The 23778-nt window shown below is 43.6% G+C and overlaps 3 protein-coding genes across 9 annotated transcripts; 2 read left to right on the top strand and 1 right to left on the bottom strand.

Annotated features, from left to right (window-relative positions):
- The first annotated feature begins 2710 nt into the window (after positions 1–2710).
- On the top strand, positions 2711–6610 carry LOC121539020 (MAPK/MAK/MRK overlapping kinase-like). Of its 6 annotated transcripts, none has more exons than XM_041847203.2 (12): positions 2711–2789; positions 3401–3515; positions 4033–4122; positions 4222–4347; positions 4423–4497; positions 4654–4702; positions 4821–4999; positions 5180–5281; positions 5389–5562; positions 5712–5835; positions 6091–6231; positions 6429–6610. In XM_041847203.2, exons 1-12 carry the CDS (start codon positions 2759–2761, stop codon positions 6504–6506), a joined length of 1284 nt encoding a protein of 427 aa, XP_041703137.1. In that variant the 5' UTR covers positions 2711–2758; the 3' UTR covers positions 6507–6610. The 6 variants fall into 6 exon arrangements, with proteins under 6 accessions (XP_041703137.1, XP_041703134.1, XP_041703133.1 ...); XM_041847200.2 differs by having other exon boundaries at positions 2712–2793; positions 6040–6231; XM_041847199.2 differs by having other exon boundaries at positions 2712–2789; positions 6040–6231.
- An 8892-nt stretch (positions 6611–15502) lies between these two features.
- Positions 15503–20397, bottom strand: LOC121539019 (WD repeat-containing protein 20). The gene is made up of 4 exons (XM_041847198.1): positions 20154–20397; positions 18531–18713; positions 17005–18321; positions 15503–16382 (listed from the first exon to the last, which is right to left on the bottom strand). The coding sequence occupies exons 1-4, from the start codon at positions 20373–20375 to the stop codon at positions 16329–16331; spliced, it is 1776 nt and encodes a 591-aa protein (XP_041703132.1). The 5' UTR covers positions 20376–20397; the 3' UTR covers positions 15503–16328.
- A 122-nt stretch (positions 20398–20519) lies between these two features.
- On the top strand, positions 20520–23392 carry LOC121539017. 2 transcript variants are annotated; one of them, XM_041847196.1, is made up of 6 exons: positions 20520–20820; positions 21088–21155; positions 21305–21379; positions 22145–22240; positions 22347–22877; positions 22968–23392. In XM_041847196.1, the coding sequence occupies exons 1-6, from the start codon at positions 20781–20783 to the stop codon at positions 22998–23000; spliced, it is 843 nt and encodes a 280-aa protein (XP_041703130.1). In that variant the 5' UTR covers positions 20520–20780; the 3' UTR covers positions 23001–23392. The 2 variants fall into 2 exon arrangements, with proteins under 2 accessions (XP_041703130.1, XP_041703129.1); XM_041847195.1 differs by having other exon boundaries at positions 22347–23392.
- Positions 23393–23778: the final 386 nt, after the last annotated feature.

The following is a 23778-nucleotide window of genomic DNA, read 5'->3' on the forward strand; positions in this document are numbered from 1 at the left end:
ACACTAACAGCTTACAGACGGTAGGCAATTAAGGTCACAGTTATGAAAACTTTGGACACTAAAGAGGCCTTTCTACTGACTGAAAAACACCTAAAGAAAGATGCCCAGGGTCCCTGCTCATCTGCGTGAACTTGCCTTAGGCATGCTGCAAGGAGGCATGAGGACTGCAGATGTGGCCAGGGCAATAAATTGCAATGTCAGTACTGTGAGACGCCTAAGACAGCGCTACAGAGAGACAGGACGGACAGCTGATCGTCCTCGCAGTGGCAGACCACGTGTAACAACACCTGCACAGGATCGGTACATTCGAACATCACACCTGCGGGACAGGTACAGGATGGCAACAACTGCCCGAGTTACACCAGGAAGGCACAATCCGTCCATCAATGCTCAGACTGTCTGCAATAGGCTGAGAGAGGCTGGACTGAGGGCTTGTAGGCCTGTTGTAAGGCAGGTCCTCACCAGACATCACCGGCAACAACGTCGCCTATGGGCACAAACCCACCGTCGCTGGACCAGACAGGACTGGCAAAAAGTGCTCTTCACTGACGAGTCGCGGTTTTGTCTCACCAGGGGTGATGGTCGGATTCACGTTTATCGTCGAAGGAATGAGCGTTACACCAAGGCCTGTACTCTGGAGCGGGATCGATTTGGAGGTGGAGGGTCTGTCATGGTCTGGGGCGGTGTGTCACAGCATCATCAGACTGAGCTTGTTGTAATTGCAGGCAATCTTAACGCTGTGCGTTACAGGGAAGACATCCTCCTCCCTCATGTGGTACCCTTCCTGCAGGCTCATCCTGACATGACCCTCCAGCATGACAATGCCACCAGCCATACTGCTCGTTCTGTGCGTGATTTCCTGCAAGACTGGAATGTCAGTGTTCTGCCATGGCCAGCGAAGTGTCCGGATCTCAATCCCATTGAACACGTCTGGGACCTGTTGGATCGGAGGGTGAGGGCTAGGGCCATTCCCAACCCAGAAATGTCCGGGAACTTGCAGGTGCCTTGGTGGAAGAGTGGGGTAACATCTCACAGCAAGAACTGGCAAATCTGGTGCAGTTCATGAGGAGATGCACCGCAGTACTTAATGCAGCTGGTGCCCACACCAGATACTGACTGTTACTTTTGAGCTGCTTGGCGATGGTCTTGTAGCCCATTCCAGCCTTGTGTAGGTCTACAATCTTGTCCCTGACATCCTTGGAGAGCTCTTTGGTCTTGGCGATGGTGGAGAGTTTGGAATCTGATTGATTGATTGCTTCTGTGGACAGGTGTCTTTTATACAGGTAACAAACTGAGATTGGGAGCACTCCCTTTAAGAGTGTGCTCCTAATCTCAGTTTGTTACCTGTATAAAAGACACCTGGGAGCCAGAAATCTTTCTGATTGAGAGGGGTTCAAATACTTATTTCCCTCATTAAAATACAAATAACTTTATAACATTTTTGACATGCGTTTTCTGGATTTTTTTGTTGTTATTCTGTCTCTCACTGTTCAAATAAACCTACCATTAAAATTATAGACTGATCATTTCTTTGTCAGTGGGCAAACGTACAAAATCAGCAGGGGATCAAACACTTTTTTCCCTCACTGTATATATGTATATATATACACTGAACAAAAATATAAACACAACATGTAAAGTGTTGGTCCCATGTTTCATGAGCTGAAATAAAAGAGCCCAGAAATTGTCAATTTACACAAAGATTATCTCTCCCAAATTTTGTCCACAAATTTGTTTACATCCCTGTTAGTGAGCATTTTTCCTTTGCCAAGATAATTCATCCACCGGACAGTTGTGGCATATCAAGGAGCTGATTAAACAGCATGATCATTACACAGGTGCACCTTGTGCTAGGGACAAAAGGCCACTAAAATGTGAAGTTTTGTCACACAATGCCACAGATGTCTCAAGTTTTGAGGGAGCGTGCAATTGGCATGCCTACCGCAGCAATGTCCACCAGAGATGTTGCCAGAGAATTTAATGTTTGTTGCTATACCATAAGCCGCCTCCAACATCATTTTAGAGAACTTGGCAGTACGTCCAACCGGCCTCACACCCGCAGACCACGTGTAACTATGTCAGCCCAGGACTTCCTCATCCGGCTTCTTCACCTGCGGGATCGTCTGAGACCAGCTGATGAAATTGAGGAGTATTTCTGTCTGTAATAAATCCCTTATGTGGGGAAAAAAAAATCTGATTGGCTAGGCCTGGCTCTCCAGTGGGTGGGCCTATGCCCTCCCAGGCCCACCCATGCCTGCGCCCCTGCCCAGTCATGTGAAATCCATAGATTAGGGCCTAATTAATTCATTTCAATTGAGTGATTTCATTATATGAACTTTAACTCAGTAAAATCGTTTAAATTGTTGCAAGTTGCGTTTATAGTTTTGTTCTGTATAGATAGCCAACCAGCCAGCCACTGTAACGCCTTGATCACACCGATAGTGTCATTGCATTTTGGTACACCAGAAGTGGTCTAAGGCACTGCATCTCAGTGCTAGAGGCGTCACTACAGACCCTGGTTCGATTCCAGGCTGTATCACAGTCTGGCCGTGATTGGGAGTCCAATAGGTCGGCGCACAATTGGCCCGGGGTAGGCGGTCATTGTAAATAAGAATTTGTTCTTAACTGACTTGCCTAGTTAAATAAAGGTTAAATAAATAGTACATTCATTTCTAATGGAACGTCTTGCAGCATTGCGTTGCAGAGGCAGTTGCAGTCCGTTCTGGGTGGTGCAAACGTTGGATTTATCGAACATAATATGCGTAGACGGTTTGACAGAGATGGTAGCAGTAGGTGAATGTTGAACTTTTGTTGCACACATATTCAGATGATTCTGCGTAAAATTGTGTAATGTCGGTGTGATCGAGGCGTAACCATTGAGCTATAACTGTAACGAGACACATTTCTGGTTTCAAATCATCCACATTTTAGGTCAGAGTTGAGGGTGAGGCGTGCCTGGTTACCAAGGTGACGGCCCAGCTAACATGGATAGCTATTGCAGCAAGGCGTTTTTTTTCTCTCCAGCCTTTCAATCTTGGAGGAGATAGCTAGCTAAATCAGTCAAATAGCAATCTTGCCACAACAAGACTGTGCCATGAAATTATCGCAATGTGTTATTTAAATATAGGACTAGTATGGATCATCTACTTCTATGCAGTGAACACTTTGAAGAATGGATAGTACGTTGATCGTTTGCTTGCCTGTACTGTTACTAGCTAGCGTTAGCTAACCTTACATTTTCTAGGAAATATCATGCCATGTCAAATTCAGTTCCAGGCAACTTGATCTATTCTCATAGAATAATACAGCTAGATAGCTGCTAGCTAGAGCTGCATGGTTTTTTCTTCATTATAACAAGAGTAACGTTAGCTACATGTCTATACTCTGTTTTGTTATGCAGATTACAAGATAATCAACAAAATTGGAGAAGGGACATTTTCAGAAGTGGTGAAGGCTCAAAGCCTGAAAGATGGGAAATATTATGCGTGTAAAACGATGAAGCAGTCACTCAGCAGGTAACTAACTATCAGGTGTGCTGCCTTATAATGGTTCTGCCAGCTGTTTGCCTTGAGGTGCTCTTCATCCTCTGTGTGTATGGACCCTTGCCTTGAAACTTCAGCAAGCAGCATGACACCCCTGCCTATCCAACTGGGAGTCACTGTCAACATACCCTGACTGTGACATAGGGAGGTTGACTTTAGGCTAGGGACAATGTTGCTTTTTTGCACTGATTTTTTAAAGCCTGTACATTAACTTTTTACCTATAACCACAAGCATTTCACTACACCCGCAATAACATCTGCTAAATATGTGTATGTGACCAATAAAATTTGATTTGAAAAATTTGATTTATATAGCTAACTACTCTTAACAAATTAACCTGTCAATTTTGTGAATCGTCTTTGAAAAGAAGGCATGACATGTTCTCTACAATATAAAGATAAAGTTAATTGATCATGTGTTGGTGGTTATCAGTCTGTTGGTACACAGTTAATAACAGGTTTCGCTACATCTTTTTTGTTTGTTGCTCAGCCTGGAACAGGCCAACAACCTGCGAGAAGTCCAGGCCATGAAAAGACTGAACCCTCACCCAAACATCATTCAGCTGCATGAATTGATATTGTAAGTACAATGTTTGTCCCTGTCTTTTTAATTGTTTGTGTGAATCCTCAACCGAATAATAACATGATAATTTTGTCTGATTCATTCAATGTGTTACAGTGACAAAGAGTCAGGGACCCTGTCCTTGGTATGTGAGCTGATGGAGATGAACATATACGAGTTCATACGAGGTCAGACACACAGTGAAACTGCTACTCTGAATGACATGAAACATCTACCACAACTGTAAATACCGCATATCAAATACTATTCCTCATTCAGTTATCTTGTGCATTCCTAACTTGTCTCACTTGCAGGTAGGCAGCAACCTTTGCCAGAAAGTAAAATCAAACACTACATGTACCAACTTTGCAAGTCAATCGATCACATGCATAGGTAAGAATGAAAATATGGAGAGGATCTTGTCCATGTATAGATACATTTCAGTTACATTTCCTACAGACCTTTCACTGGCACAGAGGAGGAGTAAGGGTACGTTTTTTTGCTTCCCCTAAAAGTAAACAGTTGTGCTGTATTGTTATCTTGGTACAGCAACGAGATCTTTCACCGGGACGTTAAGCCAGAGAATATTCTAATCAAAGTAAGTAAAAAAAACCCAGATGATGCTGAAAACCTTGCCTGCTGATTTGTAAATAAGAACTGTTACTGTTACATTATTTACCATATGTTGTCCATGACTTGGTTGGTTGCTTCCATAGCACGACGTGCTCAAACTAGGAGACTTTGGCTCGTGCAGGAGTTTGCACTCCAAGCCCCCCCACACAGAGTACATCTCCACCCGCTGGTACAGAGCCCCAGAGTGCCTCCTCACAGACGGCTATTACTCACACAAGATGGACATGTGGAGTGTAGGATGTGTTTTCTACGAGATCATCAGGTACCTTTCATCGATCATCAAATTAGACACAGAACTGCTTATGTCCTTTCTAGTATGAGAAGTTGGTTATAGCCTTAGCGTTGTGTTCCTCTACGGCCGAAGCCGCAGACATTCGTGAACACCTGCTGTCGTGTAAATAGCCTTGATGACATCACAGACGATCATGTTTGTGTATTTCAGTCTCAGCCCTCTGTTTCCGGGAACCAATGAGTTGGATCAGGTGACCAAGATCCATGATGTTTTGGGTACACCTGACAGCAGTCTCCTTCAAAAATTCCCTCAGTACGTTGGTTAGATACGCTTATCATGTAATGAAGACCAATGACTTACAGTATGTTCAGTGGAAACCATTGTCCTCAGTGACAGTGTTGTGCATTTATGTTTGACAGGTCTAGGGCGATGCGTTTTGACTTCCCTCTGCGGAAAGGCAGTGGAATATCTCCGCTCATCCCAAACTGTTCAGCGCCCAGTCTGTCGTTGCTCTACCAGATGCTGGCCTACGACCCAGAGGAGCGCATTGGCGCAAGAGCTGCGCTACAGCACGTCTATTTTAGAGAGCTACGGTAGGCACACACTACTGTAGAACAAACACACACAGACATACTGTGCCTTATAATTGTAGTGTGTGCAGTGTGAAAGATAAAGTATTTAAATTGTTCATATGGTAAATGCCAGCTTCCCTCCTCCTGTCCGCTTGGGTCCTTGGTCTCAGGCTGGCGGAGAGGAGAGCTGATAGTCTGCGCAGGGCCATTGTTACTGTAGAGGGAGGAGAGAGCAGTGGGACCCCCAACTCTGTGGATCACCTGCGGCGCATGGCCAGACAGGGCAGGAGGCAGGTAAGAGACAGACACATCTCCTAAAAAAGTTGATCCTACATCACATTTTATGAGTAATCAACCACATTACAAAAAAGGTAGGATAAAATGTCTTGAATATGCTACATACTGGGAAATGGACAAAATATTCCGTAATTTGGATGTACTTTGCGCTACTATGATGGGGCTAGTCTCCCAAGATATAAATATTTGTCTGTTTGGCAGCACAACACAAAGCATGTTGCCGAGCCTCTGATCAGACGCAACGCCCCACAGGTGGAATTACCAAAGCTCAATGTGGTAGTGCCTGCACCCCAGATCACCTACCCTGTTAGCACAGTGCCAGCTCTCACCATCACTCACCGTGGGTCCCTCCCTGCCATCACATCAAAAAAGTGCCACTCCCGGTTGGCTAAGGTAAACACACTGTATTGCATGTCAGATCCTCCCAGTCCATGTAATCTTATTCATTATGATCTAAAAAGCAACACTCATCCTAGATCAGCACTCCTACTCCGAGACCCTTGATGTACAGCCTGAGAACTCAATAGAATGGCGTCCGTGTGTTGTTCATATTTCTGTTAATAACCCGTTTGTGTCTCTTTTCCCAACAGCCAAGGGATGAGTCCCACTGCGCTGCTTTCAAGACCTACTATCTGCCTCCTCTGGATAGGAAACCTGGTGGCTACTGAGCGCCCCAAAACTTAACAACTGTTGCTGTTCAACAGACCTGTTGTACCAGCTGTACATACTCGGATCTGCATTTGGTTGAATAAAGCCGCTCAGCTACTGCAAAGCCTGCTGCTTTCTGGTGAGCAATGCAAACATGGTGTTGGACAAAGGAATGTCCCGTAGCAATAATTACTAGAGTTAATTTGTATAAGTAATCATTCCGGCAGATTAAATACAACATGATCCACAAAGTATATTTGACTCTGTCATCAGTGTTAGGCTAATGAGATTATGCCCATTGCCTGTTATTAACCCAGACGTTTCCTAACTAAATTAGGTGTCATGTTATTAACGTTTGTTGATAAAGTTGCTTGAAAAGTGAGCTAATGACTACTCGCATGCAACGCAGAACTTCAAGGACGAGCTCTGATATACACGGACTGTACAAAACATTAGGAACACCTGCTCTTTCCATGACATAGACTGACCAGGTGAAATCTATGATCCCTTATTGATGTCACTTGTTAAATCCACTGCAATCAGTGTAGATGAAGGGGAGGAGACAGGTTAAAGAAGGATTTTTAAGCCTTGAGACATCGATTGTGTATGTGTGCCATTCAGAGGGTGGGCAAGACAAAATATTTAAGTGCCTTTGAACGGGGTATGGTAGTAGGTGCCAGGCGCACCAGTTTGAGTGTGTCAAGAACTGCAACGCTGCTGGGTTTTTCACACTCATCAGTTTCCCGTGTGTATCAAGAATGGTCCACCACCCAAAGGACATCCAGCCAACTTGACACAACTGTGGGAAGCATTAGATCAACATGGGCCAGCATCCCTGTGGAACGCTTTCGACACCTTGTAGAGTCCATGCCCCGACCAATTGAGTCTGTTCTGAGGGCAAAAGGGGGTGCAACTCAATATATTCCTAATGTGTATTTAATAAAATGATGAAAGAGCAGGTGTTAGTTCCTTGGTAAGTTAATTGATTCAGCACAGTATATTGTATGCCAGTGCTTGATAAAATTAGATTTTTGGAAATTCACTTTTTTTTTGCTCACAGAGCATATCATCATTATGAGACAAATCAAAATAGCAGATTTCCTAGACCACCTGCGACTTCCAAAGCAAGTCAAGTGCATTACAATAATTACAAAAGTAACCAACTCCATAAACTCTCAGAATGTGTTTTAGTATTGCCCCTTTTACAAAAATATCTGTACATATACTACTGCAGGGGTAGACAACCCTGGGCCTGGAGGGTTACAGGCACGTCATGTAACATGGAAGACCAGGTAGGTTGAATATAGGCAAGGTGGGTTGAATATAGGCAATCACTAAACTGATGAATTAGCTCAGTTGATCAGGTGTGGTGCCTAGTTGGAACAGGGTTCCCTAACACTGTACTACTGCATTGGCATAACATGTATAAACTGTATTGAGAAAAAGCAACATATTTTTAAACTTAATGATAGATTAATTTGTATTTTAAGAATAATGACTAAAGGATTTCACCCCAAATACAGTATAAATGTGTAAACGGTGTTAGAATTATAATGTAGTGTCAACCCACTAACAGAGGGGGGCGGGACTAAACATTCCAGGGTGAAGGAGAAGGCGGAAACTGTTTAAGAAAGCCTCCTAAAGGTGGGCGGAGCAAAGTGCCTTTGTGTCAAGGGGTATAAAACAGTATTTATTTCCTACTTACAAAGCATGTAGAGGTCTGTAATATTTATCATAGGTACACTTCAACTGTGAGAGACAGAATCTAAAACAAAAATCCAGAAAATCACATTGTATGATTTTTAAGTCATTAATTTGCGTTTTATTGCATGACGTAAGTATTTGATACATCAGAAAAGCAGAACTTAATATTTGGTACAGAAACCTTTGTTTGCAATTACAGAGATCATACATTTCCTGTAGGTCTTGACCAGGTTTGCACACACTGCAGCAGGGATTTTGGCCCACTCCTCCATACAGACCTTCTCCAGATCCTTCAGGTTTCGGGGCTGTCGCTGGGCAACACGGACTTTCAGCTCCCTCCAAAGATGTTCTATTGGGTTCAGGTCTGGAGACTGGCTAGGCCACTCCAGGACCTTGAGATGCTTCTTACGGAGCCACTCCTTAGTTGCCCGGGCTGTGTGTTTCGGGTTGTTGTCACGCTGGAAGACCCAGCCACGACCCATTTTCAATGCTCTTACTGAGGGAAGGAGGTTGTTGGTCAAGATCTCGCGATACATGGTCCCATCCATCCTCCCCTCAATACGGTGCAGTCGTCCTGTCCCCTTTGCAGAAAAGCATCCCCAAAGAATGATGTTTCCACCTCCATGCTTCATGGTTGGGATGGTGTTCTTGGGGTTGTACTCATCGTTCTTCTTCCTCCAAAGACGGCGAGTGGAGTTTAGACCAAAAAGCTCAATTTTTGTCTCATCAGACCACATTACCTTCTCCCATTCCTCCTCTGGATCATCCAGATGGTCATTGGCAAACTTCAGACGGGCCTGGACATGCGCTGGCTTGAGCAGGGGGACCTTGCGTGCGCTGCAGGATTTTAATCCATGACGGCGTAGTGTGTTACTAATGGTTTTCTTTGAGACTGTGGTCCCAGCTCTCTTCAGGTCATTGACCAGGTCCTGCCGTGTAGTTCTGGGCTGATCCCTCACCTTCCTCATGATCATTGATGCCCCACGAGGTGAGATCTTGCATGGAGCCCCAGACCGAGGGTGTTTGACAGTCATCTTGAACTTCTTCAATTTTCTAATAATTGCGCCAACAGTTGTTGCCTTCTCACCAAGCTGCTTGCCTATTGTCCTGTATCCCATCCCAGCCTTGTGCAGGTCTACAATTTTATCTCTGATGTCCTTACACAGCTCTCTGGTCTTGGCCATTGTGGAGAGGTTGGAGTCTGTTTGATTGAGTGTGTGGACAGGTGTCTTTTATACAGGTAACGAGTTCAAACAGGTGCAGTTCATACAGGTAATGAGTGGAGAACAGGAGGGCTTCTTAAAGAAAAACGAACAGGTCTGTGAGAGCCGGAATTCTTACTGGTTGGTAGGGGATCAAATACTTATGTCATGCAATAAAATGCAAATTACTTAAAAATCATACAATGTGATTTTCTGGATTTTTGTTTTAGATTCCATCTCTCACAGTTGAAGTGTACCTATGATAATAATTACAGTCCTCTACATGCTTTGTAAGTAGGAAAACCTGCAGAATCGGCAGTGTATCAAATACTTGTTCTCCCCACTGTATGGGTTTTGGGCGCCAGAGCTCTCCATGAATAAAAATACAGATAATTCTTGCTGGTTGTGGACCTTGAATCATTTATTATTAAAACCAGGGCCTTACAACCCCTGGTAATGATTCAAGCTTAGGTTGAATTAGAGATAGAAATTCTCGTGACACTTACAGTGGGGAAAAAAAGTATTTAGTCAGCCACCAATTGTGCAAGTTCTCCCACTTAAAAAGATGAGAGGCCTGTAATTTTCATCATAGGTACACGTCAACTATGACAGACAAATTGAGAGAAAAAAATCCAGAAAATCACATTGTAGGATTTTTAATGAATTTATTTGCAAATTATGGTGGAAAATAAGTATTTGGTCACCTACAAACAAGCAAGATTTCTGGCTCTCACAGACCTGTAACTTCTTCTTTAAGAGGCTCCTCTGTCCTCCACTCGTTACCTCTATTAATGGCACCTGTTTGAACTTGTTATCAGTATAAAAGACACCTGTCCACAACCTCAAACAGTCACACTCCAAACTCCACTATGGCCAAGACCAAAGAGCTGTCAAAGGACACCAGAAACAAAATTGTAGACCTGCACCAGGCTGGGAAGACTGAATCTGCAATAGGTAAGCAGCTTGGTTTGAAGAAATCAACTGTGGGAGCAATTATTAGGAAATGGAAGACATACAAGACCACTGATAATCTCCCTCGATCTGGGGCTCCACGCAAGATCTCACCCCGTGGGGTCAAAATGATCACAAGAACGGTGAGCAAAAATCCCAGAACCACACGGGGGGACCTAGTGAATGACCTGCAGAGAGCTGGGACCAAAGTAACAAAGCCTACCATCAGTAACACACTACGCCACCAGGGACTCAAATCCTGCAGTGCCAGACGTGTCCCCCTGCTTAAGCCAGTACATGTCCAGGCCCGTCTGAAGTTTGCTAGAGTGCATTTGGATGATCCAGAAGAGGATTGGGAGAATGTCATATGGTCTGATGAAACCAAAATAGAACTTTTTGGTAAAAACTCAACTCGTCGTGTTTGGAGGACAAAGAATGCTGAGTTGCATCCAAAGAACACCATACCTACTGTGAAACATCATGCTTTGGGGCTGTTTTTCTGCAAAGGGACCAGGACGACTGATCCGTGTAAAGGAAAGAATGAATGTGGCCATGTATCGTGAGATTTTGAGTGAAAACCTCCTTCCATCAGCAAGGGCATTGAAGATGAAACGTGGCTGGGTCTTTCAGCATGACAATGATCCCAAACACACCGCCCGGGCAACGAAGGCGTGGCTTCGTAAGAAGCATTTCAAGGTCCTGGAGTGGCCTAGCCAGTCTCCAGATCTCAACCCCATAGAAAATCTTTGGAGGGAGTTGAAAGTCCGTGTTGCCCAGCGACAGCCCCAAAACATCACTGCTCTAGAGGAGATCTGCATGGAGGAATGGGCCAAAATACCAGCAACAGTGTGTGAAAACCTTGTGAAGACTTACAGAAAACGTTTGACCTGTGTCATTGCCAACAAAGGGTATATAACAAAGTATTGAGAAACTTTTGTTATTGACCAAATACTTATTTTCCACCATAATTTGCAAATAAATTCATAAAAAATCCTACAATGTGATTTTCTGGATTTTTTTTTCTGATTTTGTCTGTCATAGTTGACATGTACCTATGATGAAAATGACAGGCCTCTCTCATCTTTTTAAGTGGGAGAACTTGCACAATTGGTGGCTGACTAAATACTTTTTTTCCCCCACTGTAAGTTCTGTGAATATTTTTCCTTTTGTTCTATGACATATTCCATAAGATTTTCCAATACTGTGACAGACTGTTTCTAAGTCATTTGAGACCGAGGTATTATTGTACATATGCAATGGATGGCCATACTTAGTGCCTTCAGAAAGTATTCAGACCCCTTGACTTTTTCCACATTTGTTGCAGCCTTACTCTAAAATTGATTAAATAAAAAATGTTCCTCAGCAATCTACACCCTTAATGATGACGTGAAAACAGGTTTAGAATTTTTTGCAAATTTATAAAAAATAAAAAAACAGAAATACCTAATTTACGTAAGTATTCAGACCCTTTGATATGAGACTCGAAATTGAGCTCAGGTGCATCCTGTTTCCATTAAGCATCCTTGAGATGTTTCTACAACTTGATTGGAGTCCACCTGTGGTAAATTCAATTGATTGGACATGATTTGGAAAGGCACACACCTGTCTATATAATGTAACTCCTGAGTGGCGCAGTGGTCTAAGGCACTGCATCGCGGTGCTAACTGTGCCACTAGAGATCCTGGTTCAAATCCAGGCTCTGTCGCAGCCGGCCGCGACCGGGAGACTCATGGGCGGCGCACAATTGGCCCAGCGTCGTCCAGGGTAGGGGAGGGAATGGCCGGCAGGGATGTAGCTCAGTTGATAGAGCATGGCGTTTGCAACGCCAGGGTTGTGGGTTCGATTCCCACGGGGGGCCAGTATAAAAAGATAAGTATTCACTAACTGTAAGTCGCTCTGGATAAGAGCGTCTGCTAAATGACTAAAAAATGTAAAAATGTAAAAAAATAAGGTCCCAAAGTTGACAGTGCATTTCAGAGCAAAAACCAAGCCATGAGGTCGAAGGAATTGTTCGTAGAGCGCTAAGACAGGATTGTGTCAAGGCACAGATCTGGGGAAGGGTACCAAAACATTTCTGCAGCATTGAAGGTCCCCAAAAACAAAGTGGCCTCCATCATTCTTAAATGGAAGAAGTTTGGAACCACCAAGACTCTTCCTAGAGCTGGCCAAACTGAGCAATCAGGGGAGAAGGGTCTTGGTCAGGGAGGTGACCAAGAACCCAATGGTCACTGACAGAGCTCCTCTGTGGAGGGCAACCACCCAATGGTCACTCTGACAGAGGGCAACCATCTCTGCAGCACTACACCAATCAAGCCTTGACAGCCAGACGGAAGCCACTCCTCAGTAAAAGGCCCAAGACAGCCCGCTTGGAGTTTGCCAAAAGGCACCTAAAGACTCTCAGACCATGAGAAACAAGATTATCTGGTCTGATGAAACCAATATTTAACTATTTGGCCTGAATGCCAAGCGTCACGTCTGGAGGAAACCGGTCACCACCCCTACAGTGAAGCATGATGATGGCAGCATCATGCTGTGGGGATGTTTTTCAGCGGCAGGGACTAGGAGACTAGTCAGGATCGAGGCAAAGATGAATGGAGCAAAGTACAGAGAGATCCTTGATGAAAACCTGCTCCAGAGCACTCAGGACCTCAGACTGGGCGAAGGTTCACCTTCCAACAGGACAACGACCCTAAGCACACAGCCAAGACAACGCAGGAGTGGCTTCGGGACAAGTCTCTGAATGTCCTTGAGTGGCCCAGCCAGAGCCCGGACTTGAAACCGATCTAACATCTCTGGAGAGACCTGAAAATAGCTGTGCAGCGACGCTCCCCATCCAACCTGACAGCTTGAGAGGATCTGCAGAGAAGAATGGGAGAAACTCCCCAAATACAGGCGTGCCAAGCTTGTAGCGTCCTACCCAAGAAGACTCGAGGCTGTAGTCGCTGCCAAAAGGTGCTTCAACAAAGTAGTGCGTAAAGGGTCTGAATACTTATGTAAATGTGACATTTCCGTTTTTTATTTTTAATACATTTTGCTTTGTCATTATGGGGTATTGTGTGTAGATTGATGAGGGGAAAACAATTTTATACATTTTAGAATTAGGCTGTAACGTCACAAAATGTGGAAAAAGTCAAGGGGTCTGAATACTTTCCATATGCACTGTACCCCAGCACATATTGTATGGGAACAAGCAAAGTGAAAGTGTGTTCCATGATGTGTATCTTATCTTTACAACCCAAATGTAAAAACATTTCAACAAGCACTTATAAAAATCAATCTGCACAATAATGGCCAAACAAAATCAGTAACAATACAAGTGGAATAGAATATATACCTTTTTTTAATGAAGAATAAAGTGTGAAATGTTAAATGTTAACCACAATCAAAAAATATATTCACTTCACCATTTGTTCCTTCTGTGGTTAGTGTGGAGTCACTTAACTCCTTAAATAGGCGTCACACGGAAAAACGTCCTACGGTGGGTCTTTAGGGACACATAGAAAAGCGTTGCTGATGGTAAGCAAAATATATATTTTCTTAGTCTACAAGACTTCCTGAGCTTCATAATATTTGCACATTTGACAGCTGCTTTGTCTGACTTCTGCACATTGTGATTATTTTAAGCGTTTCTTTTGAGCATTTAATACATTAATATCCTATATCAAAATACATCTGGATGAATTTTGACCAAGAGAAAATCCTATATCAAAATACATATGGATGAATTTTGACCAAGAGAAAAGAAAACAGAAATCTACACTCAATTTTAATATCATGAATATGTATATTTTTCTGCATTAGAAATATAACAATTTCCTAAAATGATAAGAACTTCCACTACAGTAATAATTTGCTTCTGCCCCAATCACTCACTGAATTCCTATATAATACGATACAGGGTAGATTTTAATCTGAAATAATTAAAATAAATGCTTAAAGGAAAACTACACACAAAAACGATATTTTGGTATTTGTTTCATTAGTCCATTGTTGATATAGTCCCAAAATATTTTGCATGGTTTTCAAGATATATAATTCAAAATACAGAAATACAGCCGGTATGTTGTATTTTGAAAGTTACACATCTTGAAAACCAAAATACAGTTTTCGGGTGGAGTTTTCCTTTAATAGATATAAAAGGTTTTAAATAATTTCTCCTCCGAACAGCTGTCAGAGTTCTTCTCGCACACCCAAAATGTAAAGCCATTTCCCTCTAATAAACTATACTGAACAAAAATAAACGCAACATGCAACAGTTACAGTTCAGTTCATAGAAGGAAATCAGTCAATTGAAATACATTAATTAGGCCCTAATCTATGGATTTCACATGACTGGGCAGGGGCGCAGCCACTGGGCTTTGTTACAGACAGAAATACTCCTGAGAACCCCGCAGGTGAAGAAGACGGATGTGGAGGTCCTGTGCTGGCGTGGTTACACGTGGTCTATGGCCTGCGGTTGTGAGGCTGGTTGGATGTACTGCCAAATTCTCTAAAACGACATTGGAGGTGGCTTATGGTAGAGAAATGAACATTCAATTCTCTGGCAACAGCTTTGTTGGACATTTTAAATTGGCCTTTTATTGTCCCCAGCACAAGGTGCACCTGTGTAATCATGCTGTTTAATCAGCTTCTTAATATGCCACACCTGTCAGATGGATGGATTATCTTGGCAAAGGAAAAATGCTCACTAACAGGGATGTAAACAAAATTGTGCACAAAATGAGAGCTTTTTGTGCGTATGTAACATTTCTGGGATCTTTTATTTCAGCTCATGAAAAATGGGACCAACGTGGCGTTACTCACCAGACATGTCACCCATTGAGCATGTATGGGATGCTCTGGATCGACGTGTACGACAGCGTGTTCCAGTTCCCGCCAATATCCAGCAACTTCGCACAGCAATTGAAGAGGAGTGGGACAACATTCCACAGGCCACAATCAACAACTCTATGTGAAGGAGATGTGTCGCACTGCATGAGGCAAATGGTGGTCACACCAGATACAGACTGGTTTTCTGATCCACTCCTCTACCTTTTTGTTGTCGTTGGTATCTGACCAACAGATGCAAATCTTTATTCCCAGTCATGTGAAATCCATAGATTAGGGCCTTTATGAATTTATTTAAATTGACTGATTTCCTTGTATGAACTGTAACTCAGTAAAATCGTTGAAATTGTTTCATGTTGCGTTTACACTTTTTGTTCAGTATAGTAGTTGCAAAACAAACAGAAAAACTAACAAAATCTGTGCAAAGTTCTCAATGGGGAGATTCTATAAAAAGAGAGAGTTCACCCAAATGTAATTTAATATTTTTCTTACCTTGAATGCAGCCTGTGAGCCAGGAGTGACTGCAAAAACCAAACCTACGATGACCGAGACGGCCTTCTGAACGGAAGACAAGGCACACCAACACCTGTGACAGTGTGTAGCTTGGTCAAGAAAATAGTTGGACTTTGGTACCCTTTGACAGGGCACATCTTCAAAATCATAAAGGCTAAATGACTTAATTTTTGTGTGCAGTTTTTAGTGGGCACTATGGAACGCCATTGTTTTACGGTAGCCTGTGGCGGCTGGTGGCAGTCACTCCTGGCCCATGGACCACTTGCATGGTAAGAAATAGGAATGATGAAAGTTGGGTGAACTCTCATTTTAAGCACAAGCATAATTTGACTGGTTTGCATCTAACTAAGCCAAGCACGAAGTCCAGAAAACAGTCTAGCGAGATGTGAGAGGAGAGAAATAATGAAAAACATTTTTAAATTCCAGAAAATACTTTAGAACCACTGTCCAAAATGGCTCCACACCATTTCCATTTCTGTATTTGAAGACTTCTACCATCTAGGCCATATGAATGATAACCAAAAACACAAAGGAGAATAGAAAAAGTAACAAGAGAAAGGAAAACACTTGCAATGCTTTGTGGGGTGAAGAGCATCACCAGGCTCTGGTGTAATGGAGGTTTCTTAGCAGCAGAACTAGTGTGGGCTATACTACAGTTCCACTGGGAGACACAGCTTGGTTTTGGGATGACAATAAACCCTGGAAAGGAAAACAAGGAGATTTGCATTGGGGAAAGTTCACAAGCATCAAATGAATCACCCTCATCTTCCTTCTCCCACTTTCAAATGTTAGTGAGTGGATGATGCAGTGAATGTAATGCATTAACGTAGAAAGCTGAAAGAATCTGTGTAGAGGGTGAGCGTGCAGAGGTCTTGCTTGGTAATGCTGCGGTGCCTTGTTGGATGGTAATGAGTCAATATGGGTGTTTTCAAGCCGATGCACACAAACACACTCGGTTGGGATCAATGTCTTCTTTCCACTGATAACAAGGGCTGCCTAAGTGCACTTACTTATCCACCAGGTGACTTGATTGTACATAACATACGAATGTCTAAACATTATTCATATCTTGAAAATGTGTGGGCTTTGCATGGGGCGGCAGATGAACACAAAACACACACATACAGACAGTTTGAGATGTGACATACTGCATGTGCAGGAGATCCCCACACCTCATAATGCTGTCCAAAATGTCCACAATTATACTAAAGTTTCTAAATGGATCCTGGCTGTGCCCAAACTAACTTTTTTTTTTTTTTTACTACAAAGAGAAATGCATGGGTATTAAGCAGAACTTAAATTCTATTCAAAAAGAACTTACCACTTTGCCAGGCCTTGCCCATGTCCAAATAAATCCCTCCTGACAAGCTGTCACTATACAGTCTTCAAGAAATATTAAGACAGTCAGTCTCTCGTGTGCTATCTTTTTACAGATAAGGGGCTCTAGTAGGGGTAGGTCTTCCATGCGGGGACAGAGCAGTGTCCCCAGAGTCTTTGCAGGGTCTGTTCTGGTTTTGGTGAGCATGTTACTGCTCTTGCTGCTAATGTGGCCCATGCTGTGGTTCCGTTTGTGGTCCTTGTCATGGTGCTGGTCTTTGCGATCGTGAAGGGAGAGCGTGGCAAACTTGCTGACACCCGAGGCAATGGCACTGTCCATGACGCTGCTCTTGTTGTTGGCAGTCGTAGCTGGCGAGTACGGTAAGCTGTTGGAGCGTGGCAGGGGAGAGGGGAGGGAGTTACTGGGGGTGTTGGCGCCGCTGTTGTTGCCGTTCGTGCTAGGGTTATTACTCCCATTGTTCACTACGCCACCAGCGACTCCGCCTCCCAAACCCCCTCCCACCGGGGGACTGGTAGCGTTCATCACATTGGTGTGCGTTCTTGTCCGGGAAAGCGGGAGGTGAGGGAAAAGGATATCTTCTGTGAGGTCCCACAAGCACAGCTGAGTGTCCTGGCCCACTGAGCCAAACCTGTACGTGGTGTGTACTGGCCGACTGTCCGTGGAGTTGCGCTTGGAGAGCCGGGACTGCGTACTGTTGGCCCGGTCGCGACCAAAGTGGATCTGGTCCTGGAAGTCCTCGTCGCTGCCACTGAACTCCATAGGGTCCGCATCCTCCACGCTGGTCGTGTAGTGGTCAAACGCCACCACGCTGACCCATGATTTGTGTCCGTGACCGCGCGCGATAACCCGGCAGTCGACAAATGACCACACGGTCACCAGATCATCCTCGCCCCCCGCGACAATGTACTTTCCGTCCGGACTCCAGCACACGCACAGCAGACCCCCAAAGTAGCTTTTCATGGTCCCGTGCAGCTCCACCGCATCAAAGTTGAAGACCCGAAGGAAGCCGTCCTGGCTCACACACGCCAGGAACTTCCCGTCGGGTGAAAAACAAAACTCGTTAAGCGCTCCCTCGCCCACCGTCCATTTGAGCAAAGGGTTGCGCGTGGACTTGCTCTTACACGTGTGCACTGAGTAGTTCTTGCCCTGTTTGAGCAACTGGTAGTGAGGAACCGTGGTGCCACACGTGTTTTCCACGTTGTACAAGTACATGTTTCCACTGGAATGAGTGACTAGGAACAAACTCTCCGAGCCGGGCACCCATTTTACACAAGTCACTCTGGATTTGTCTATTAGTCTCTGGGAGAGAAGGAACAAAAATGTTCAAATTCAATTGTAAGCAACAATGTCTTTCACCGAGTTACGTCAAAAAACAGAACATTTGAAGTCAGTAACAAAACGCCATTTCCATCTCTACCCCAAATCTATGGTGGTTTTAGTCCTGCCACAAATTCAATCACAGTTTTATGTGGCTTTACATTCCTTTTGAGACTTTCCTGCCAACTTACTTCCTCATTGAAGAGCTTACTGGTCTCCTTCTTGATGGGGTCGATGAGCTGCACCTGGCCTGCCGAGAAGCCCACCAGCAGGGATACGCTGTCCGCCGTGGCCGTGAGGTGATTGAAGTCATGACATGTGGGCTGTGTTCCCTTGTATATCCTCTTGTCAATAGGCTTGCTCAAGTCAGCCGCCTGAAAGAAAAGCATACAAAAAAATAAAACAGCGAGATACGATTATGGCAGTAACCTTTTCAGTGTTGCATGTTTTCGGCTCTTGATCAAATTATCAAGGGTGGCATGCACAAGCAATGAAGCCGACATGAGTAGAGTGCTCATGATGACACAGAATTCTTTGAACATGACAGCAAATATGAAAGGCCTTTTGAAATGGCAACTAGGTCTATGACGCAGTCTTTGAAGTCAATAGTTTAAGTGCATTACAGTACAATCAAAGACACCCCCAAAAAATATATTCCTGAAATAAGGCCTACATGACAATGTGGTGTCTCAGGGGGCTCGCTGCTGATTGTTATGAACAATACTGACATAAAGAATCAGACCAGGGCATGCAACTCTAGCCTCTTGGGTTTGTGCTTTATTCAAAATGCCTCAGGGGCACAGTGAGTTTACTAGCACAGTGAATGGTTCACGCCATCAGCAGATTGGAACGTTTTCTTGTGTAACTTCATGTCTCCAGTCAGCTCAGCTGTTTTTGCATAGGCCTTTTCCAACCATAGCCCATATAGTATATCCCAGCTAGGGAATGTCAGAAAGGTACACGCTTTAGTATTTATGCACCTGTATAGTCCTCATGAATATTGTAGATGTTCAGATCTGTTTACACACTTGGGAAAAAATGAAAAACTATAGATTTGGTCTGCTATCTGCCACACTGAGGAAATGAGGATCAAGCACCTGAAGCCCTGCATGATCAACTTGTCATGTCCACAAGTTCAGAGCGACTCACTCACTAAGATGCCCCTCTCTCTGAATGATCTCCAGGAAGCACTTCCTACATCACCAGGCTGACACGTCATTGGAAGTTGATGCAAAACCATTCAATGGAAATCCTGCACGCAGATTTAGATTGAGGTCAAATAACATCTTCATATGTATGTGAATTTGCAAGTTATTGTGCAAATTAATTCACAACACCACCTTGTTCTTAACTCCACAACTGTTGTTTAAGCAGTCATGTAGCTAGCTTGACACCCGTCAAGACTAGCTTGCCTAGGTCACATCCGAAAGCGCCTCCGTGCACTGTAAGTCATCACCCAAGTGGAAGTAGAAGTAGAGGTCACACTTGTGATTTCACGAGCATGCATTCATTGCCAATATTGTGATTCTAGTAAAATGTCCACCATGTCCACTGTGCATTGATAGGTGTTACGGCCTAACTGTGACTGTCAGATTAGAGTTAGCCAGTCTGCTAGTTGGCTAGCTGGCTCGCGGTGCGTACCACAACACTTTTGGACGAGGTGGACTGTGCAGTCAGAACTGACCTGTGGTGCTATAGGACACCGTGCTCTGCGTTAGTCATAAACCAGGCAAACTGGACAACACTGACCTGTGGTCATCAATTAAGACACACCAATAATAAGCAAGACGACTGTTAGCATAATGTTTATCTACCTTTCTAACTCCTTTGTAGATGTAGAAGTACAGCTCCCGGCCCACATTAAAACAGATTCTGTCGCCGTTACCAGACTGGTCATTGACGTTGACGAAGGAGACTTTGACGGGGTTCGAACCCTGGGAATTAAACGGCACCCTGTTGGGACGGCTATATTCGGAGTGAGTGAGGAGTTTATAGACGCCTTCCCGTGTAGTGAACTGAGTTTTAATTTCGTTCATCTCCTTCCCTCCTCCCTCCGCCGCCGCCATCTTTGAAATTAACAATAACATTCATCCTTCCTAGAGCCCGGATCTTTACGCACGGAGCATGCGCATTGCGGTTCATGGGTAAAGTGGAGTCGACTCGCGCCAGTGAGTGTGACGTATTAAAATATCCAGGAGTAGAACAGAAGAAAACCATTTAAAAAAACGTTTCATGTATGTAGGATGATTTGTTCCAATTGAAGTTTAATACTGGCAACTCACGTTGCTCACCTTGGTAAACGAGGTTTGAAGGTGAAATCATCTGTGTGAAGTGAACCAATAAACTGAGAAACTAGTCAATCAATTCACAGCAGTCAGCAGAGATGCTGACAACGCGCACCTGTCCAAATCTGTGAAGTTGGTGGTCAATCAAAAAGTACCATGGCGACAACGAACCCGCAGCAACAACACTCACGTTCAGGTAATTTTGGGTAATTGAGTCAGTGTTTACAGATGGCAATGAAAACCGAACACATACAGACTTATGCACATACTAAGTTTTCATCCGAATAGAACACTTTAAACGTGACGAGTTTAACCAATGTTTAAAAAAAAAAGGTGGGCCTTTTATCATCACACTAGGCCAATTGAGGTCACGTGATTAATTGTGATGACAAAAAAATGTACTCTAGTTAGGCCTACTGATTGTTTACCTTATAAAATATACATGGGTTTATTTTACTCGCAGGTTTTCGTGATGGCAGTCTTGTTCAAAGTGGCCCCAGTAGTGTGGACAAGCTTGCATTCAAATACATGGTGAGGAAATTCAAAGATGCAGTTTGTATGTACATTTGGTATATTTTAGACAGTTAAAGTCAACGCCTGTCGCCTAGGTAAACATTTATTGTGCCACAACTTTGAAGTGAGTAATATGTAATAGCTATTTTCCCCCTATTTTATTGTAGGAGCTGTGTAAAGTGGAGTCCAGTACTGATTCCGAGTCAGATGTCAGTCCAAGATGGTCTGATACCAGCACCATGGTAATATCTGGCACTGTGAATTAGTCTCATTGTATGTCCTTTTGACTGACAGTAAAATGTTATGGTAGTCATAGTCTACAATAATTATGAGCATGCATGCCCTTAGCTCTCAAACTCTACCCGTACGAAAAAAAGAGCGTATAACTGCGGCCAAAACACGTTTTTTTCACTGCAGTAATTTTGCAGTGTCACTGCAGTTATTCTGCAATTACTGCGTCCAAAATACCACAGTTGATTGCAGTTACTGTGCTTTTACTGCAGTTTCAAAACTGCAATCTTTTTTTTCATCCTCCATCCACGAAATTACGCTTCCCGAGTTACGTTTACACACAGGTGTCGGAGCACGCTAGATGGTGGTCACCTCTTTGTCTTCCGTAAACAAGCGCTGTAACATGGAGATATGGCCGCGTGGAAACACAAATCCTATCAAGGTGTATCAATTTAACCATAAAAAAAAATATTATTATTTCTCGCAGATATTAAAGTTAAGTTCCTTATATTTCCAAAACTGTACCGCAAGCGACGCATGTTAATGTTCAGATTGAGCATCCGACTCCTAACAAAACTCCCTTGTACAGAAGATGCCTTTGTGCAATGCCTTGTGTAATGTACTGGGACCGAGTCATGATCAAGGACTAGCATACCCTCACCTTTTGATACAGGTTAAAAATCCTTTAAAATAGTTGCTTTTATAACATTTAAGTCACCAAACCACAATGTTATTATGCACTTTTTAACTAGTTTCTACAATGTTACTCTGATCAGGGATGTGCAAGTAGTGCGCCAGAGAGCAGACAACCCATTCAAAGGATGCTAACATGTACACACAAACCGGTGGGACGATTTTCGTATCATTCTTTGGTAAGTAGTATTGCAACTCGCAAGCATTGACGAGCAAATCGCTTACATTCATACATTCCTTGGGGACATACTATACTTACAGTATAAAATACCCATCTCGCTTCAGTCCTTGGACCCATATGACGGGAGCTCAGAAGATTCGGATGAGTCCATGGGTGGTCCCAGGCGACCGAGGCAGGGAGGCTGCAGGTATTGGGGCAGGAGCCAAAGAAGGAACAATCACCCTCCAACTGTCATCCTCAAAGAAGTGATCAAAAGTGGTGGTCTAAGGGATGGCCCAATGGAGCCGCATCTCATTGATGTCCAGATGAGGTCAGCAAGTGACTCTGAGCTATGGACATGCAGCCACAGCAAGGGGCGGGGCCCTGTTGGTGAGACATCTGCAGACTCAGGAGTGCTTGCTACTAAATCCTCCCCCTGCACACCAGTGTCTCTCACATTTGTGGGGGCAGCAACCTCTGTCCACAATGTCCAGACACCAGAGAGCACTTCAGAGAAATCTCCTGACAGTCCTGTCCCCCTCAGGGGTCTCTTCAAAAGGAAATTCTGTCTTCCAGGAGCAGAGACACCACAAGATGGCGGCCACAGGAAGAGGCAGTGTGTCACCAAAATGGAGACTGGGGATTCTCCTCCTGAGGTGAGTTGGGCCCTGACCAGAAACAGTCCCCTAGCCTAGAGACACCATATTGCTTAATACTGCTTATCCAACACTTGCATATCTACACAGGTGGCTAGGAGCGGTTTCTGGACAGGGTCATGAAACTGGAAAAACAAGGGCACTTTTGACCACATCTTTTTCTTTCTTGCAGAACAAGTTGATAATCTATTGGAAAACATTGATGTTAAAGTTGTGGCTATTCAAGTTTACTTGGAGAATATGTATCGAGTATGAAAGTTATTCCTTTACTTAAAAACAGATGCAATTTTTTTCCACAGTAATTTGAACTTAATTCTCACGCATGTAAGGAATAACATCCATATTAATTTGCATTGCTATATTGTCTATTGGTGTGGTGAAATATATTGGGGGATTGAATAAATCATGCATTTGCTAGTTCTATTGTATGGTAGTTATGGAAAAAAATTAGTGGTAGACTGATTTGCTTTAGACTAATATCAAATAAAGCTGTTCTACCAAAGCATATTCACTGATTTTATTGCATCTTGTGTGTGTCCTTCATGTTACAAGGCATCTCTCCATCGGGTCTGACAATGCCAGACGGCTACCCCTCATACAAACTCCTGAATGTCAATCTTTATAGGAATTCGTTGGGTGCATTCCAAACAAGGAATCATCTGTAGATATTAAAGGATGAACAATTATCCTATTATGGTGAAATTTGGAATTCAGCCTACGAAAAGCGGAACAATGAATGTAAAACGCTTGGGTTTATAGACATCCATCCCATATTTTCAGGTGAACGTAAGTAAGCAGCAATATGGTAATTGCACACTGGCTCGGTGTGCTATTCTTGGTCAAGATTTAACAGTGAAATCATAGACCATAAGTAAAAATAAAACTGGGTAGTCGGTTACTG

The sequence above is a fragment of the Coregonus clupeaformis genome, chromosome 21 (genome assembly GCF_020615455.1).
Source record: "Coregonus clupeaformis isolate EN_2021a chromosome 21, ASM2061545v1, whole genome shotgun sequence".
Taxonomy (NCBI): Eukaryota; Metazoa; Chordata; class Actinopteri; order Salmoniformes; family Salmonidae; genus Coregonus; species Coregonus clupeaformis.